The sequence below is a fragment of the Heterodontus francisci genome, chromosome 20 (genome assembly GCF_036365525.1).
Source record: "Heterodontus francisci isolate sHetFra1 chromosome 20, sHetFra1.hap1, whole genome shotgun sequence".
In the NCBI taxonomy this organism is placed as follows: Eukaryota; Metazoa; Chordata; class Chondrichthyes; order Heterodontiformes; family Heterodontidae; genus Heterodontus; species Heterodontus francisci.
The window spans coordinates 64,821,945-64,842,288 of NC_090390.1; the positions used below are offsets into that span (position 1 = coordinate 64,821,945).

The 20,344-nt window shown below is 45.1% G+C and overlaps 1 protein-coding gene across 1 annotated transcript in view; it reads right to left on the bottom strand.

Moving 5' to 3' along the window:
- Positions 1-1,501, bottom strand: part of ablim1b (actin binding LIM protein 1b) — a 497,169-nt gene extending 495,668 nt beyond the window's left edge. The window contains exon 1 of the mRNA XM_068052958.1: positions 1,222-1,501. Coding sequence (XP_067909059.1) covers positions 1,222-1,234 — 13 coding nt within the window. The 5' untranslated portion in view covers positions 1,235-1,501. The remainder of the gene's footprint in view (positions 1-1,221) is intronic.
- Between the last annotated feature and the right edge of the window lie 18,843 nt (positions 1,502-20,344).

A 20,344-nucleotide genomic window follows, 5' to 3' on the forward strand; every position in this document is an offset into this window, starting at 1 on the left:
GTACTCCGGGCTGACAGCGGTACCAAAGATCAGCAATCCGGCTAAAGTCATACTTTCTTGGTTTAGCCAGTATGGCTTTGATCAGACAGCGGTTATTTTCCAATCATGTACAATCAGGATCAGTAAAACTACCATGTAACAGCTGCTTTTGATATGGGAACTACAAGCCTATGTTTGGGAAGTCTGGGGAATAGGAATTAAACTCGATTGATTTTTTTGTAAAGAGCTGAATTACGTTTGGAATACAATTAATCAGCTGTTTCCTTTCAGAGGCTGTGTTATCAGGACTGTGATCATTCCCAGTGTCTATTTCTGTACAGCTAATCCAGAGAGAATCGTGCCTCTAACAGGAAGATAGTCTGATGCTGCTTCATGCATACGGCTGATATATTCCAGGGCAGGCTCGGATTAAAAACGCACCCTTCAGCTTCAGCCTGTACAACAAAGTAACTGTTCACAGTACAGCTCCTAGCAGGTAGGGGGAATTCGGGCAACGTGACCCGCCGACAGCTAGACAAACTTCAGATGGTGCTATCTTCACAGGGAGGCAGCAAAACAGCAACTATATGAAAACAAGTGCCGCAAAGGTGAAACACTGCTGGGAATTATGAGACAATGTAAGCAGTCACCTGTATCAACTATGGTACGATTGTGCTCCCGTTCACAGTCACATCAATCTCTTACACCCCCACACACGTTCACCACCAGCCTGAACCACTAAGATAAAGTGGATATTTACATCCTTATAGCAAGGTTCATCCTCGTTGGCATAAGTGTTGCAACACAGTTTATGAATCCAAAATATTATCTTATTCAGAAGGCGCTGTGCATGAGTGGATTTTTAGAAAGGAAACTCAAACAGTCGGATTGACCCGACAGGACAGACACTGCTCGTTACAGCAGCAAAAATCTACAAGATCGGCCCCAATTCTATCTATCCCTTAACCTCACCGGCACTGCACAGTTTAACACTCCCATCTGAGCTATATATAAACACCTGTCTGCAACAAACACACATGCAGCAACGATCTTTCATTCTAGCTAGCCATCAATCTATGGAACAAAAATCCATCTGCAATAGAAGACATAAAGAGAAAGGAGAGGCCGTTCCCACCAGCACTGATCGAGAACCTTAAACATTTCCAGATGAAGGTTACAAACAAGTGGGCTTTCTATTTCCATTCACTTTACAGCCCCGGTCGGCTGTCTGAAGTCACTCACCTCGGGTGGACATGGCTAGGAAGATCTGTTTTTGTTTTGTCGGAAGGGCAAACAACTGCACACGGCCAGCAGGTAGAGAGAGGGGAGTTGAGTCTTCCAAGGATTACAGCACTGCTGGTGGCTTGAGCTGGGGCTGGTACTCGTTGCGACTGCGTGTCCGGAACGTAAGGTACGTGGGCTGAGAAAATAACGAGTGCTGAGGACCGAACCCCCTACAGACGGAGATGGATAGCACCGGGTGAGATTGGCGCCTCCTTTTACACAACATCACCCAGTACCAAGCAATCGTGTGGATCACGCAACAACAGGCAATGCTGCATAGCCACCACTCACAGCCTTGCCGTTCATGTCAATCCGTGATACTACATCAAACTACAATCACCATTGTGTCTTAATACAGCATTCTGACCAAGCAATATTACGGCTCCATTAATACTGCTGTAGTAATCATTATTTATGCAGTGTATCGATCGATGCTGGATATGATCTGCAGTAATGTGCAAAAAGTACAAAAGCAGTACATCTGTGTTGAATGTATAGTACTCCAATATATGTAATAAGAATATATATTATAAATAGTAATACACATAATTTATAGGCAGGAAAATTATTTTATAATTTCAATAATTGTGAAGACAATACATAAAACAGAATGATCATCTATGTCGGGCAGCATTCATGTGATAATCTTTAAAATAACATGGGGTGAACTATGGGAACTTTTATTCGTCCATGGGATGTGGGCGTTGCTGGCAATACAGCATTTATTGCCCATTCCTAATTGCCCAAAAGAAGGTGGTGGTGAGCCACCTTCTTGAACCGCTGCACTTCATGTGAGGTGGGTACACCCACAGTGCTGCTGGGAAGGGAGTTCCAGGATTTTGACCCGGTGACAGTGAAGGAACAGTGATATAGTTCCAAGTCAGGATGGTGTGTGGCTTGGAAGGGAACTTGCAGGTGGTGATGTTCCCACGCATCTGCTGCCCTTGTCCTCTAGTTGGTAGAGGTCGCGGGTTTGGAAGGTGCTGTTGAAGGAGCATTGGTGCGATGGGCAATCAGAGGGTTCGGGGCTAAGTCACTATCACACCTAGGATGGAGCAGGCTTGATGTGGCTGATGGTCTTTACCCAATCTCTAACCTCAGACTTCTCAAAGTGCTTTACTGCCAAGAAAGAATTTTTGAAGTGTAGTCACTATAGTAATGAAACTCATTTAAAGTGAGATCTTCTGGTATCTAATCAGGTTAACATGATGGTTCAGGCACTAAACAGAACAAGGGGACATAATCTTAAAATTAGAGCTAGGTCGTTCAGGGGTGATGTTGGGAAGCACTTCTTCACACAAAGGGGAGTGGAAGTCTGGAACTCTCTCCCACAAAAAGCTGTTAAGGTTAGGTCAGTTGAAAATTTCAAAACTGAGATTGATAGATTTTTGTCAGGAAGGATATTAGGGTTTATAGAACTAAGGCCAGTAGATGGTGTTTTGATACAGATCAGCCATGACCTAATTGAATAGTGCACCAGACTTGAGAGACTGAATGGCCCACTCCTGTTCCTATGTTCCTCCCAATGTTCCGATCTCAAAGTCCTATTAAGGTTCAAATTCCACATTGATCCACCTACACCCAAACCTAATCAGCTCGGCTGTGGAAACCCAAATCCATGCTTTCATCATGTCAAAGCTAAATGTCTGCTTTTAGGGCTTCCCAGTTATATCTTACATAACCCCAACTCATCCAGAACCCTGTAGCTGCATCCTAACCTGCAAAAACAGTCCTGTGCATCCATGATTCCTGTGCTCCCTGACTTCCATTGGCTATCTGTCCTTCAACAAATCAACTTTAAAATACCCATTGCTATCTTCATGGATTTGCTCTATCTTGCCTGTAGAATCTTCCTTTCTACTTCACGGCTTTCACCCTTGGAATTCTAGTCTGCTGTAGATTTCTCCCCCTACAGTATCATCAGTGGCAGTGCCTTGAGGTACGACACTTTTACATTTTGAAATTCTCCTACTAAACACTTCAACTTGCTACCTCCCTTCAAAAGCATTCTCAAACTTACCTCTTTGATTGGGCCTGTGCTCATTTCCTTCCCCCACCCCACTCCACATAATGATCTTCGCCTGTTGGCGGTTCACCTTTCGCTCTATAGGAAGCCTTACAACATTTGATTACATGAAGGGCGGTATATAAAAACATTTTTGTTCATTCTCAGTAAATGGCAGTGCTAGCAAAGCCAGCATTTATTGCCCATCCCTAGCTGCCCTTGAAATGATGGCGGTGGACCTTCTTCAACTGCTGAGGTCCAAGTCATGAAGCTATTCCCACAATGCTGTTAGGTAAGCCGTTCCAGGAATTTGACCCAGCAACAAATATAAATTATTGTAATTTTTTTTATTCATTCATGGGATGTGGGTGTCGCTGGCCAGGCCAGCATTTATTGCCCATCCCTAAATATAGCTTTAATAGTTAATATCTGTGTGCAGGATGCTTATCTAGAGGAAATTCAATGCTTGAAACAATTATAGAAGTGTACACAAACAGCAAAGCTTCACACCTCTCCTCTAAAAATAGACAACCTTTTCACTGCTTTCTTACTAAAATATGTTGTTTATTGTAGGAAACCAGAGCTGAATTCCTGGGATTTATTTTCAATTTGCTTTGAGCATGTCACCAGCTGGAACTGGTCATTACAACCATTGGTTATTAGCCACCAACAGAGTGCAGTCTTCACTGACCTCCACTAACTTCCCATCTTTTAGAGTATTGATTGCCAAATCCTGGTTCCGCATCTGCAAATCCCTCTGTTTCCCTGTGCCAGCCTCCTTCTGCAACTTCCTCCAGTCATGTGTCCCAGCTCATTTTTGATTCTGGTCCACTGCGCATCCATTGCTGTCTCTGCTCTGTCAATCTGTGTGACAGTATTCAGCCATCATACCTCTGCACTGTGAATTCCTTCCTAAATCCACTTGCCTTTAAAAGCCTGCTGAAAACCTACTTCTTTGACCATGCCTTCAGCAGCCTGAGCTCTTCTCCTAATATCTGCTTGGTTTCAAAAACTCCTTGTCAAATGCTTCAGAACAACTTGCTACTTTATAAGTACTATATACAAGTTGTTGTTATAAGTTGTGTGTTGATTTTCCACACTGTCTTCTATCAGTGTTTTTGATAAAATTCAATTAAAATGTATCCAGGACAAATTATTCAAAATGGGGAGAGCAGCAGGCTATATCAGTAGTGATCTTCTTGAGCCACCTTATGAATGACATTCCCCACTCTAGTCCACTTTACTGCAGATTATTTGAAAAGTATTAATAATAAAAAGAAACCAGGGTTTGGACTTGGACAGAGTCCACAAACGAAACTGAATTTCTTCCTTGTTTGAAAGTTTAGGTTGTGCTTTCATGGGGATGTTCACTGTCTCCCATCACAACGGCGGGAGATGAACAAAAACCCCGGGGAAATGGTGCAAACAGACATTTTTAGCTAAAGTTAAGACAGGAGATCGGGAGTACTATGGAATTTCAGTATATTAATATTTGTACCATATATTTTAGGCCAGCGCAGGACATTACTTGTGCGTGTCCATACTGCTTCTCCACATCCTGCCATACAGCATGATTTTAACCTGGGACAAGAGGCGAGCATGGATCTGATGAGCAAGCAGGTTTGCCCTCATTCACTGGCATGTGGCCCACATCATTCTAACTCCAGGGCCACATTAACATACTCTAGGCCTGATTCCCACCCATACCCAGTGAGATTGGCATGGGGGTGGGAGCAGGGTAATCATGGCAGGAGGTCAACAACAGAAACCCATGTGAATGGTCCACAGCAGTCAAGTAAATGCATCGGAAGGAGGGTTGGGGCGGCACTATGGTGTCATTGCAATGGGGGGAGGGGGAGGCAAGCCTAGGACAGATGAGGCCCAAGGTCTTCTTGTAGGGCCGGGAGGAGCACCTCTGCTCCGCCTGGTCCACGAAGAAAACTTGAAAAAGAATCAAGTCTATTCACAAGGACTCATTCTGGTGGCAGCTTGTCTGGGTGCAGTCAGCCTAGGGTTAAAATTGAATCAAGGTTCAAATGATATCGTCAACCGCAATATTTACATTTTAGTGAGGTTCTTGCCTGCCCAGAGTGAGGGCCTCACCCACTGGCTAAAATGCATCTGTTTCTGTTTATGCTTCTACTTTGTTTGTGTCAGCATCACAGACCAACATCCGTATTCCGCCAACATTATGAATGTGGTTAGCACGAGCTAAACCAGGCATGACCAGCTGATATGGTAGTCATAATAATGAAGAACTTATAAATAGAGATGATCTAAAGATGGGTCTTGAAAACTTCAAGTGATGGGGCTGTGACTATTTCCTTTGGCAGCTTGTTCCACTGTGGGATTGTTCTTGGAAAGAAAGATTGTTGATACACTCTCTTGGAAACAAATGGTCTTTATAGTTGATGTGGATGGCTCCCTCATGTTTTGTCATTGCCAAAGGGCATTAGGTACTTGTTTCTGGCAATTCCCACCAGTTCATTCTATATTTTATAGAACGTGACCAGTCTACTTTTTCCCTCCTTTGCTGTAGTAATTCCCATTGCAAACCTTTGATCAAGGATGTGACACTGGTGTATTTCCCATACTGATTCGTGTAGAATCATGCTGCACATCTTTAGGTAGCGGCACAGTGGCGCAGTGGTTAGCACTGCAGCCTCACAGCTGCAGGGACCCGGGTTCGATTCTGGGTACTGCCTGTGTGGAGTTTGCAAGTTCTCCCTGTGTCTGCGTGGGTTTTCTCCGGGTGCTCCGGTTTCCTCCCACAAGCCAAAAGACTTGCAGGTTGGTAGGTAAATTGGCCATTATAAATTGTCACTAGTATACGTAGGTGGTAGGGAAATATAGGGACAGGTGGGGATGTTTGGTAGGAATATGGGATTAGTGTAGGATTAGTATAAATGGGTGGTTGACGGTCGGCACAGACTCGGTGGGCCGAAGGGCCTGTTTCAGTGCTGTATCTCTAATCTAATCTAATCACTTCAAGCTTATTTATATCTCCTGCGCTGCAAAAATTGAGCATGATGTGCAGAGAATGTGGATCCGGTGAGTAGGATGCTACTCTGATATTAAACCCCGACGCCACCCCCCCCAACCCCCAACGATTGTCCCTTTCTCATGAAGTGTACTGCACAAATGTCCATATTATGAGGTAAGGTTCAATGCCTTGATACAAAACTTCTTTTGTATTTCTCACCTTTGTTCTGCCATATCTTCCTTGTATTTTCATTCTGTTTTCCTTGTACACCAATACAGATGAAACCAAGAAAAAATGAAGTAAAATTGTTTCCATATTTTTTTCTTTCTCTTGCCATGTGTTTTTACTCCCTTACTACATTATCTGGTACTTATCTCTACAATTCCACATATAAATGTCAGCAGGCTAGTGGGAGGAGAATCGCTGGCAAGATCAATACCATCCTCATTCAATGTCCCTATGTATAATGCAGCAGGATTTACTGGACAGAATTCAGGAGCTGAAGCCTGGCCACTTCCCTTCCCTCCTTAAATATGAGGCATTAAGGCTAATTATGACACCCCTACTAATATCCTGGCTAGGATTAGTTTACTCAGCACAGACTGGAAATCAAACCTGAATAAACATATACAGACACCTGGAGAGCCTGTGCCATACCTTTAAGATGGTTTCTTGCTCATGTGAAGCCAACAGCATTTCTATTTGAATTAATTACCTTTGTGGGCCAGGGAGTAATTGTGCAGAATTTACCTTCAGAAAATCAAACAGATGGGGCAGTATCTATGAGTTGGTAGATTATTACAAAAGCAAAATACTGCAAATGCTAGAAATCTGAAGATTATACATGGTCCACGGAAGAAGTGGATTCGATTAAGTTTTCTTATACTGTTATGTAAGTGGAACTCTCCCTTGTACAGAGAAATTCAGGTTAATCCTAATTCGAGAATTGTGCTCTCAGGATCAAAATTAGGAGCAGTCACAACTCATTGCATTTGCATCTAGTTGCTTTGTCAAATATTATACAAAACAAAATCCAAACTGTTCCTGGTCTTCATAATAGCTTTTGTATAAGTATCCTTTGACAATTTATTCCATTTAAAATTTTTTAAACTTCTATGGGTTTGATATTAACTTTGAGGTGCACTGGGAGCTGTGGGAAGTGGGGGATGGTGGTGGGGTGTGATATCATGTGGGAAACTCAGAAGGAATTTCAGCATGTTTGACTGTGCAATTTTAACCACGGCAAGAGCGAGGCCATGTTCTTTGGCAACTGGGCTGACCGATCCGTTGTCCCCTTCACCGTCAGGTCAGATTACCTGAAGGTGCTGGGGATATGGTTCGGAAGGACCGGGGCGTGCACCAAAACATGGGAGGAGCGAGTAGCCAAGGTACGACAAAAGTTGGGCATGTGGGGGAAGCGATCTCTCTCCATTGTGGGTAAGAACCTGGTCATCAGGTGCGAGGCGCTCACGTTGTTGCTCTATGTGGCGCAGGTCTGGCCCATACCCCAGTCCTGCGCCATGGCAGTCACCCGAGCCATTTTCCGCTTCGTCTGGGGATGTAAAATGGACCGGGTCCGGAGGGACACGATGTTCAAATCTCTGGACAAGGGCGGGAAAAATGTACCCAACGTGGCCCTCATCCTGATGACCACCTTCGTGTGCGGCTGCATCAAGCTGTGTGTAGATCCCCAGTACGCAAACTCCAAGTGTCACTACGTGCTGAGGTTCTATCTGTCCCCGGTGTTGCGCAGGATGGGCCTGGTCACATTGCCGCGGAACGCTCCATGCAGTTGGGCGGTGCCGTACCACCTATCCTTCGTGGAGCAGTTTCTGCAGGAAAACACCTTTGACCACCGGTCCATCAGACAGTGGTCTGCACGGAATGTCCTCAAGGCCCTACGGGAAAAGGAAACGGTGGATCCTGTCGGATGGTTCCCCGAGCAGAGCGTCAAAGTAATTTGGCGGAATGCCTCATCACCAGAACTTTCAAACAAGCACCAAGACGTAGCTTGGCTGGTGGTGAGAAGGGCCCTCCCCGTCAGATCCTTCATGCACACCCGAAGTCTCGCCCCCTCCGCACAGTGCCCCCGCGTTGGCTGTGGTGGGGAAGAGACGGTCGCCCACCTCCTCCTGGAATGTGCCTTTGCAAAGCAGGTGTGGAAAGAGATGAAGTGGTTTTTGTCAAGGTTCATCCCAAGCAGCTCTGTAACACAGGAGTCTGTGCTCTATGGGCTGTTCCCAGGGACGCACACCGAGACAAACATCAACTGCTGCTGGAGGACTATCAATTTGGTGAAAGACGCCCTTTGGTCTGCCCGAAACTTGCTGGTCTTCCAGCGCAAAGAGTTGTCCACCACCGAATGTTGCAGACTGGCACATTCCAAGGTCCAGGACTACGTGCTGAGGGACGCACTAAAGCTTGGGGCAGCCGCAGCAAAGGCTCAATGGGGAAAGACCACAGTGTAAGGTCCCCCCACCAAGCTGGACTGAGGGGCTGGATCCATGGGAAACCCCTCGAACTGTATCGTTAATATTCTCAATTGCTGTAAATGTAAAACTGTAATTGACATGACAATTGTGAAACGGAAGGGTTGGGAAGAAACTCATGACAGTATTGAAGGAAACTGATCTCCCTTGCAATGTTTGTATTTTTTGGTGCTGTTTGGAAACTGTTTGGCAATGTAATTTTTACAGATTTTTATGAATAAAGTATATTTTGGAAATAAAAAAAAGACTGTGCAATTTTAACATAGGCATCTCATTATAGTTTTACTTCCTGGTTTGGTGTTGAATGCGTGGCAGCGGCATGGTGTAGACCCACGTAACACAATTTCAACTGGTGTATTTAAAGGGTTAATCACTTCCAGACTCAACGTTGAGTTCAACAAATTCAGATCATAACCTTTGCCCCAGTTTTTTCTATTTCTGTGTGTGTTTAGCAGCAACTGTTGGTGACAATTCTGCTTTCCATACTTCCACCTCCTCTCGACTCATTGTTTGTTTCTTTACTTGTCCCATTACCACCCCCTTTTGCTTTGCACCATCGTCCCTTTTGTCATTTCATCCTTCCTGCCTTTCACCCTATCACTGAAATCCCCTTTAGTTCTTTCCCCATCTCCTCCCTTTCCCTGCATCTATTCTTGCTTAAGACCTATTACATCTCAAACATCTAATTCTGACAAGAGGTCATCAACTTGAAACATTGATCTGAATTTTACCTGTCCCTGGGTGGTGGGAACAGAAGTGGGAGGCCGGTAAAACAGCAGGGAACCTCAGCAGGACGGCTCCCTGTTGCTGTCCCGCCACTGGAGAAGTTTCCTAGCGGCGGCAGGAGGCAGGCTGCAAGGCGGATCAGTTGTCCAATTCACAGAGGCGAGCAGCCAATTTGCATATGTAAGGGCACAATTATGGGCCAATTTACGGGGTTGCCTGAATTTTGCCAATGGCAGAGCAGCCCTCTGCTGTGTGGGGAGACCACCAGCTTCATGGAAGAGGCCTCTCAGTTGCAGCCTGGGGGAGGGACCACGGGCATGAAAGCAGCCCCCCGCAACCCCAACGATCTCCACAGAGGAATTTCCCCTCTGTCCCACAGGGCCTATCGCCCTTGGCCTCCTATATTTTAATTTTGAGGCTTCCCAAGGTCTCCTAGCTGCCCTTAGCAGCGCCAATCTCTCCCAGTGCAGCTGCTGAGGCATCAGAGCTGCTGGCCCTCTGATTGGGCCGGCAGGGTCAGGAATCTGCCTGCTGTCCTTAATTGGATGGTGGGCTCGCAGGCAGCCAATTAGGAGGCTTTCTGCAGTAGAATCACCGAGCCAGTCCCGCTGCCGACAGGTATGGGCCTGAACCCTGCTTTTCGCCCCGATGTTGGGGTTCTGAAGCCCGTGGTAAAATTCAGCCTGTTAATTTTGCAGTATTTTGCTTTTGGAATTTGGAGGAGTTGGGAGATTTGGAATAGAGACAACAATCGTAGAAGATGGACGCAGGATGCTCAAAAGCTGAGCCCTACTTTAATGACACCTTGCTGGATGTGCTGCTGGGGGCAGTGAGGAGTTGGAAGGAGATAATTTTAGGAGGAAACCTGCTGCTCCCACAAAGAAGGCATGTCTGGAGGTGTCCGAGGAGGTCAGCAGCCAGAGCATTGTGCCATGCTCCTGGATTCAGTGCAGGAAGCACTTTAATGAAGGGGATACAGTTGTACATTCACCTGCATCCTGTAGTACGCATCACCAATTCCCCCCCCGCCCCCACTCCGCCTCTGTCATGTTAAACCTACTCCATCACATTGATTGGATTGGAGGTGCACGATAGGTAATGTGTGTCTCTGTAAATAAAAACTTTTAAGGGTATAAAGGCTTGGCTCCAGTTTTATCCTTCACTATCCTTCTATCCGGCATAAACCTTTTGTTGTGATTGCACACCAGCTGCACATTGATAGAGTAGAAGCCCTTGCAGTTCACGAATACTCCTGGTTGATTTGGGGGTGCACAGATCGCCACGTGTTTAATTGATGACACCCTGCATCTGTGGGAAGCCAGAGATGCAAAGTCAAGCGCCTGCTCATTCTGACTAGCGTTATCTCAGGCAAAGTTAGCATAATTGCTGATCCTGGTAAATAAACAATCAGTGACCTGCCTAATGCACTTGTGCACATCTGACTGGGAGATCCTGGGTATGACTCTGGTTGCACCCTGGAATGGTCCTGAGGCAAAAAAGTTAAGGGTGATGGCCACTTTCACCACCACTGGTAAGACATGGCTATAAGGTCCAGCAGGGAGCAGGACCTTCTTCTCTGAGACTGCAGATATCTACCACCACCTGACATGACAACCTCAGCCTCCAGAAGCAGTGTTCTTCAGGAGAGGTTTAGGAAGCTATATGACCACCCGATATATCATTGAACAAGCAATTGGCATGCTCAAGATGTGCGGGCGGCACAGTGGCGCAGTAGTTAGCACCGCAGCCTCACAGCTCCAGCGATCCGGGTTCAATTCTGGGTACTGCCTGTGTGGAGTTTGCAAGTTCTCCCTGTGTGTGCGTGGGTTTTCGCCGGGTACTCCGGTTTCCTCCCACCACCAAAAGACTTGCAGGTTGATAGGTAAATTGGCCATTATAAATTGCCCCTAGTATAGGTAGGTGGTCGGGGAATAGAGGGACAGATGGGGGTGTGGTAGGAATATGGGATTAGTGTAGGATTAGTATAAATGGGTGGTTGATGGTCGGCACAGACTCGGTGGGCCGAAGGGCCTGTTTCAGTGCTGTATCATTAAAAAAAAAGCTAAGCCTCTGCCTGTGCACCCTGTAACATCCTGATGCCCGAGGGTGGAACACCCCGTGGATTGGAGGGAAAGGTTCTTCCAGGGTATCATTGGGGCCATGGGTGCCGCCTTCTGTGCCTGTGACTTCCTCTTTGGGCCATGAAGTCTCCTGTTCTGATGGGCCCCCCCCATTCCAAGACTGCTGCATGGAGGCCTCCTCCAGGGTGCACCCTGCTGCAAACTCAACCTCCCTGCTGCTCCCCTCTCTGCCAACAATTTGCAGATCTCTCCACAGCAGACCATTGTTGCTGCTGATCATCATTTTGTGTCCTTTCTGAAGTCCAATCTAAGGCAGCCAAGGCACAACCAATTCTGATCTATCTCAAAATACTTCCAAAGTGCAGAAACTAGCCTCTCACCACAATTACTCTGAACAAACACTTTGCCAATAGCAGGTAAGGAATCTACTGAGTATTCCTCTATTTGCCTGACTTTTAATAAGCCCCATAAATTACTGTTGTGTTCTCGCTTTGGTTTCAATGGTGAGTTTCAGGAAGCCTGGGAAACTCCTAAATGCGCTCTTAAATTTGAATGTAGGTTGAAATATTTGCTAGAAATGACCAGTTAACATATTTAAATTGCTAACTCATTTCTCTGGAGGGGTTATGCTTAACCAGCCAAACCTACTCAAGTTCAATCTGGAAGTCAGCGCATTGAAGCCAGCTTCCAGACACAACTGCGTTTTCAATCACTTTAACCACGCACCCATGTGCTGCTCCAGGTTAAAGTTGCTCCCATTATCTCTCTTCCTAAGGGCTATGTCTTTCTCCATTTACTTGTTCCCTACAATTGATGGACTGAGTAAAAGATAGTGAAATATATAAGAATCCAACTGCAACTGAAGCACTTACAACATATTTTACCCTGGCAATCTACAAGTTTGTTTATTGTCATGTTCTGCCCTCTAGTGGCATGCTGCTGGTATCATAGCTAACCGACTGATTTTAACACTGTGCTCATCGGACTAAATTTTACTGGCCCCCAGATGGCAGAATGGAGGGGGGTGTTGGTAAAATAGCAGGGAGTTGCATTGGGATGGCTCCTGGATGCTGTCCCGCTGCCGGGGAAGTTTCCTAGTTGCGGGCTGGAGGTGGGCTAGGCTGTGGATCAACTGCCCACTCCGTGGAGGCAGGCAGCCAATCTGCATAACTACGGCTCTGTCAAGGGCCATTAAATGGGGCTGTCGGCAGGGCAGCCCCATGTCGTGTGTTGAGGCCGGCAGCTTCATGGAGGAGGCCTCCATGCAGCAGTCTTGGAATGGGGGGGGCCCATCAGAACAGGAGACTTCATGGCCCAAAGAGGAAGCCACAGGCACAGAAGGCGGCACCCGTGGCCCCAATGATACCCTGGAAGAACCTTTCCCTCCAATCCACGGGGTGTTCCACCCTCGGGCATCACTAATTTTTTATTTAACACCCCTCCAAAGCCAAAGTCTCCTATCTGCCTCAACAGCACCCACCTCTCCTGGTGGCGCTGCTGAGACCTCGGAGCTGCCAGCCCTCTGATTGGACCAGCAGCATTGGAAGCCTGCCCACCCGTTCTTAATTGGACGGCGGGCCCAGATGCAGCCAATTAGAAGGCTGCCTCTGCAAAAATTGCCAAGCAGATCCTAGCAAGTGCAGGCTTGGGACCTCCATTTACCCCAAAGCCCGCAGTAAAATTCCCTCCAACAAGTTACAAAACTGCATACTTCACCTGTAAATTTTCAATGCAACAGGATCAGTCTCAGGATCAACAATTTATGATATGCAGGAGCCAGGTAATTGGGCCTCTTGGCTGATCTCACCACGTATCTTTCAGCGTGCATTTTTCCAGTTTGTTCTCACACAGATATGTGGAATCCTGTGCTGGGAATCTGAAAAATCAAAAATTGCCTTATTGTGTATGAGAACTTTGATGTTTAAATCGGTGCCTACGACATGCAAAGGTATGCCGAAATAATTTCACCATTTCATCCGGAATTCCCTTCCTCAACCTCTCCACCTCTTACCCTCTCTTCATTTAAAAACCTTCCCAAAACCCATCTCTTCAACCAATTTATTGGCTGTCGTGTTGTAGTGTTTTGAAATTGCAATTGCATTGTGCCTTGTGTAGCAGCTGTAGAACACACAGCTTGCAAAGGAAAGTGAAAGCAAAACAGAATAAAGAAGAAGCCTTTGTGTTCAACAGCTTGCAGTCTCTTTCACACATATATGATACTAAACTTTGCTAAATCTCACTCCAGTCCTGAGAGACATCACAATGGCGACATGGTAAATAGTAAAGGATGATGAAAAACCAGAAACATTGCTTTCAGGTATGAAAATTTTGGAAGGTTTTTGTCTATTTTTACAGACACATTTTAAGTTGAAGATTGTGTCAGACGCACACAGGAAGCTTGTACAGTGTATACTCACACACTGATCTCTCCAAAATAACCATCCAATCAAAAAAAATGTAGATAATCTTGGATCATTGCAGAGAAGTTTCCTCTGAAAAGAAATGTGATCCTGGATCCCTGATTAAGCTTTATCACTGCATTACTGATTAATATGGCATTATCTATGCCCAATCTACCACCTTTTGATATGCATTCAGAGCCATCATCCATATCCCCATGTTGGCAAAAGTGGTTTCGACATTTCAAAGATGCGATGGCAGGTTTTGCAACCACAGATGACACAAAGAAAAAGGACTTGCTTCTACACCATGGAGATGAAGAATTAGAAGATATCTTTGAGATGCTTATACTTGAGCAAACTGACTACAACTCAGTAAAAAAAAAAGCACTGACAACCTATGTTACGTCCAAGAAAAACACCATATATAAAACCATCATCTTCTGACACACTGAACAAGAAGCAAATGAGACAACTGACCAATATTGCATGCGATTGAGGCAACTAGCAACCAAGTGTGACTTCGGTGATGTTGAACATGTCGAACAGGAAATCAAAACACAAATAATCAAAGGTTGTTTCTAGTCAGCTGCGCCGAAAAGCACTTGAGAAAGACATAAAGCTGTCAGAGCTGCTGGAGTTAGCAAGATCACTGTTGATTTCAGAGTCCAGAGCTACTGAAGTTGAAGCTGCTAACGGTAACTACCACACTCTAATTTCAATTCCTGTGAACACTATTAATCACACAAGTGCCAGGAAACCACCTGCAAAGCAACAACAGCTGTCTCACAAAGAGAGTTGCGACTTATTCAAAGAATGCTTCCACTGTGATGGTGCTTACCCACACCGGACAGAGTGTCCTGCTACTGGTAACAGTGTAAAGCCAGTGGAAAACACAACCACTATGCTCGTGTTTGTCACTCATCAGCAAAATCAACTACTAAAACTAATACCAACAGAAGGATGTCACTTATGTGTATAAGAGCAAAAAAGTGAGAGAATGTAGCTAACAGAGAGGCACATCACCCTGAGCATACTTTTGAGCTCTCTCTCAGACACAGCAAACAGCCACATGTGACAGTGGCCATTGGCTGCTTTAATGTAGATGTTCTCATAGACACCGGAGCGTCTGTCAATCTCATGATAGACAAAACATTCAACAAACTTCAGGATTGCCCCATTCTCTGCAAACCAGGGAATACCAAAATTTTCACTTCCAACAGTGACAAACTACTAAAAATCCTTGGAACTTTTGAAACGCCAGCCTCATTCAAAGGCACTAGAACGAAAGCTGTATTCTACGTCCTATCTGGAGAATGTGACACGCTTATCAGTTTCCACACAGCAACAGATCTACACATGATTGCAGTCACATATACAATTCCTTCACATAACAAAAACTGTATGCTGATCGCTTCACTGGTATCGGTAAGCTGAAAGGTGTTGCATGCAAGCTGCATGTAGATCCTAATGTGCCCCCAGTTGCGCATCAACGGTGATTAATACCATTTCATGTCAGGAAACAGATTGAGAAGGAACTTCAACACCTACTTGACCTTGACATTATTGAGAAAGCTGGGGAGCAGCTGACCCCTTGGGTCTTAAACATACAAGTTGTCAAGAAAATCAAGAGCGAGATCCAGATTAGAATCTGCATTGATATGCGTTCACCAAATCAAGACATACAACGAGAAAGACACTTGACACCAACAACTGATGATATTATACAGAAAGTGAATGGTGCTAAACACTTCGTTAAACTTGACCTCAATGCAGGCTACCATCAAATCAAGCTTGCAGAGGAATCGAGATATCTTACTGTATTCTTTACTCACATCGGACATTTTTGATACAAGAGGCTCAACTTTGGAATCAGTTCAGCAGCTGAGGTATTTTAGCATTTGTTTCAATCTGCACTTCAAGGACTTGAAGGCACGCCGAACACCAGTGATGACATTCTCATCTAAGGCGGTATACCAGATCAAACACCGCATAAATGCCTATTTTGACCCTGAGAAAGCCACCCAGCTAGTCGTGAATGCAAGCCTGGTTGGCTTAAGTGCAGTTCTCGTACAGAAAGAACAGACAGGTAACCCATCAATCGTTGCGATCGCAGATCATTAACACACGTAGAGCAACGTTATTCCCAAACAGAGAGAGAAGCGCTGACAATAACATGGGGTATCTTACACTTTCATCTCTACTTATATGAAAGCAAGTTTAATGTAATAATGGATCATAGACTACTAGCAAGCCTGTTCAACAATCCACATAGCAAACCACCCATTCGAATAGAATGTTGGATACTCAAATTATAAGAGTATGTGTTCCATGTTTTGTTTCAGCGAGGCAAGCTCAACCCAGCAGACTATCTGTCGTGACATCCCTAGCCGACAGTCTGTCCTATTAGTCGTGAGGAAATGGTTGCTGAGCAACATCTTAACTATGTTAGCCTTACATCAGTCGTTGGGAAAATGTTAGAATCTATTCTAAAGGATGCGATAAATGAACACTTAGATAATAATGATCTGATTGGGCATAGTCAACATGGATTTATGAATGAAAAATCATGTTTGATGAACCTGTTGGAGTTTTTTGAGGATGTTACTAACAGAATTGTGTTACGACCAGGCAAGAAAGGTGTCTAGGGATCTGTTCCTACCTTCACCTGGTCTTATTGTAACAGGGTTTAATTTTAAACACACTGTGTTTTGAGCTCCCCCTTTGTGAATTCTTGTTCACAGCTTTCCAATTAAAAGGCAAAGAAATTAGCACAAACAGGCTATCTTTGGTTTAAAGAAGAAAAGTGAAATTTATTAAACTTACTTAAACTCTAATATGGTTCACGCTGATGGATATACAACATGCCCACGCTAGCATGCACACGCGATATACACATGCAGAGAAGAAAAGATAAGGTGGAACAATTTGTGGCAATATCTTGTTACTGTGCTTCAAGTTCGCTGTAGTCCTTGATTGAAGATATGGTCTTGCGTTTTGTTGGTATTCTTTTTAAATCTTGTTCAAGTTGGAGACTTTTCTCTCTTTGAGTTTACGTGTCTTCAATGGTTTCTGAAGCTGGTGGGAGTGAGATGAAGGTAGACAGGAGAGGAGGTAATTCTTGCTTCAGTTCCGGGAGCACACGGCATTCTGATCTCTTTTCCTGCTGGAAGTTCAAATTTCAACAGCCAGCTAGTCATGTGACTAAAACTGGTCTGACCACTTCTTCTGTGTATTGGGGAAGTAATGACTGGGTTCCAATACTGCTAGTTACTATGAAAAAATGTCTTTCCAATCAGGGGCTTGCAATTTTAAGTTTTAATGTTCATGTGGCGAAATACATCAAAACATAAGAAATAGAAGCAGGAGTAAGCCATTCAGCCCCTCAAGCCTGCCCCGCCATTCAATAAGATCATGGCTGATATGTCCCAGGCCTCAACTTCTCTTTCGGGCCTGCTCCGCCTAACCCTCGACGCCCCGAGATTTCAAAAATTTATCTACCTCCTCCTTAAATACATTTCGTGACCTGGCCTCCACAACTCTCTGCGGCAGAGAATTCCAGAGATTCAACACCCTCTGAGAGAAGAAATTCCTTCTCAGTGTTAAATGTGTTCCCCCTTATTCTGTAACTACGTCCCCTAGTTCGAGATTCCCCAAGTAGTGGAAACATCTTCTTAACATTTACCCTGTCAACCCCCCTTAAAATCTTATATGTTTCTATAAGATCACCTCTCATTCTTCTAAACTCCAATGAATAAAGGCCTAACCTGTTCAGCTGTTCTTTATAAGACAACCCCTTCATCCCAGGAATCAGCCTAGTGAACCTTTTCTGAACTGCCTCCAATGCTAGTATATCCTTCTTTAAATACGGGGACCAAAACTGTATGCAATACTCCAGGTGTGGCTTCACCAACACCCTGTACAGTTGTAATAAGACTTCCCTATTTCTAAACTCTAATTCCCTAGCAATAAAGGCCAAAATTCCATTTGCCTTCCTAATTACTTGCTGCACCTGCATGCTAACCTTTTGTGTTTCATGAGAACACCCAGATCCCTCTGTACTGCAATTTATTGTAGTCTTTCTCCATCTAAATAATAATCTGCCTTATTATTCTTCCTACCAAAGTGGATTACTTCACACTTTCCCACATTGAATACCATCTGTGCCGTCAGCGCATCTATCTTGTTACAAATGCTATGTGCATTCAAATAAGCTTTGACTTTTTACCATTTTTACCTACTCTGGTTCTAATTTCTGCTGTACTCTTGTTATTGTATTCGCTGTCCCTTCCTGTCACTCTCTGATTAATGTATGTTCCTTCACTATCCTGCACCTCTGCTCTCTCGTTACTTTTCGACTTTTTAAACTTCCTTTCAATTGAACCCTCCCCCACACTATTTAGTTTAAAGCCTTATCGACAACCCTAGTGATATGATTCGCCAGGACACTGGTCCCAGCATGGTTCAAGTGAAGCCCATCCCAACAGAACAGCTCTCTCTTTCCCCAGTACTGGTGCCAGTGTCCCATGAATCGGAACCCATTTCTCCCACACCAATCTTTGGGCCACACATTTACCTCTCTAATCTTATTTACCCTATGCCGATTTGCACGTGGCTCAGGTTGTAATCCGGAGATTATTACCTTTGTGGTTCTGCTTTTTAATTTGGCCCCGAGCTGCTCACAGTCCCTCAGCAGAACCTCTTTCCTAGACCTACCTATGTCGTTGGTACCTACATGGACCACGACAACTGGATCCTTCCCCTCCCACTCCAAGTTCCTCTCCAGCCCAGAAGAGATGTCCTTAACCTTGGAACCAGGTAGGCAACACAGCCTTTGGGACTCTCTATCTTTGCTGCAGAGAACAGTATCTACTCCCCTAACTATGCTATCCCCTATTACAGCTACATTTCTCTTTTCTCCCCCCCCCCCCCCTTGAATGGCGCACTGAACCATGATGCTGTGGTTAGTTTGCTCATCCTCCCTACAGAAATAACGTGTGCCTCAGTCTTGGCGGGTGGGGGGGTTTGCCTGACAATTGATAAAGGGGAGTCGGTGGACGTGGTATACTTGGATTTTCAAAAGGCGTTTGATAAAATCCCCCACAGGAGGTTGGTTAGCAAAATTAAAGCACATGGGATAGGAGGTAATATACTGGTATGAATTAAGGATTGGTTAACAGGCAGAAAGCACAGAGTATGATTAAATGTGTCATTCTCGCGTTGGCAGGCTGTGACTAGTGGGGTACCGCAGGGATCAGTGCTTGGGCCCCAGCTGTTCACAATATATATCAACGATTTGGATGTGGGGACCAAATGTAGTATTTCCAAGTTTGCAGATGACACAAATCTAGGTGGGAATGTGTGTTGTGAAGAATATGCAAAGCAGCTACAAGGGGATTTGGACAGACTTAGTCAGTGGGCAAGAACGTGCAGATGGAATATAATGTGCAAAAATGTGAGGTTATCCACTTTGGTAGGAGGAATAGGTGTACAAAGTATTTCTTAATACTCCACCAGGTCCTCATACTTCTCAGATCAGCAGGGAGGAACAAGTGTGCCTTGCAAGGGAGGAGGCTGGCTGACCTCTGTATCTGGAGGCTCCTCTCGGGGCACTTCTGGTGTGGACAGCAGCTCCTTAGCCCCCTCTGCCAGTGATACCTGCACCTCAAGTAGCTGTGACGACAGAGGAGGGGCCTGCGTCTATGCAGGAGCCCCTCAGCATTCTGGGGCCTCAGGCAGCCAGAAGACAGCTGCCAAAGTCATCCCAAGCCACGGGGCAGCCAGGTCAGCAGCCTGCCTCCAACTCAGCTAATAGGGCAGGGGAAGCACCATATAGGAGCACGCATAAGAGATTTAAGAAGAGCACCTAGCTGTAGTTGGGGTTCATAGGTGAAGAGAGAGTTGAAGTGTGAAGCCTCGTGTTTCCTGTGTTGTTTAATAAAAATTTAATGTGGTGGTGCAACATTTCCTTCCATTTTTTGCAGGGCTTTGGGACTTCCGATATATCCTGGCTCCCTCAAGGGGCTGGATGCGAGGGACCATACCATGTGCATTCAACGCTTCACCCATACTGCTATGCAATGTGCAACTGGGCACAGGGTAATGGACAGGTAAATGAAGAAGACAACAGGAGGGCTGCAGAAAGGTGAGGCTTTATTGATAGGGATCCAACAGGTAGTAAGAGTCATGTCTTCCTTGCACATTGTAGTATGCTGTAGTAAACTGGCTTATTGTAACGTTATTTCTTTTGTATACTGTCTTTCTGCTGCCCTCTCTGTTGGGAGGTGTAAATAAAAGTTTCCAACATGGCTGCTCCCAGTCAAGTCCTCGGGTAGTTTTACCCTGAATACACAATGCATATATCTCATTGTGCTTTGCCTGTGATCCAAGGGGTCCTT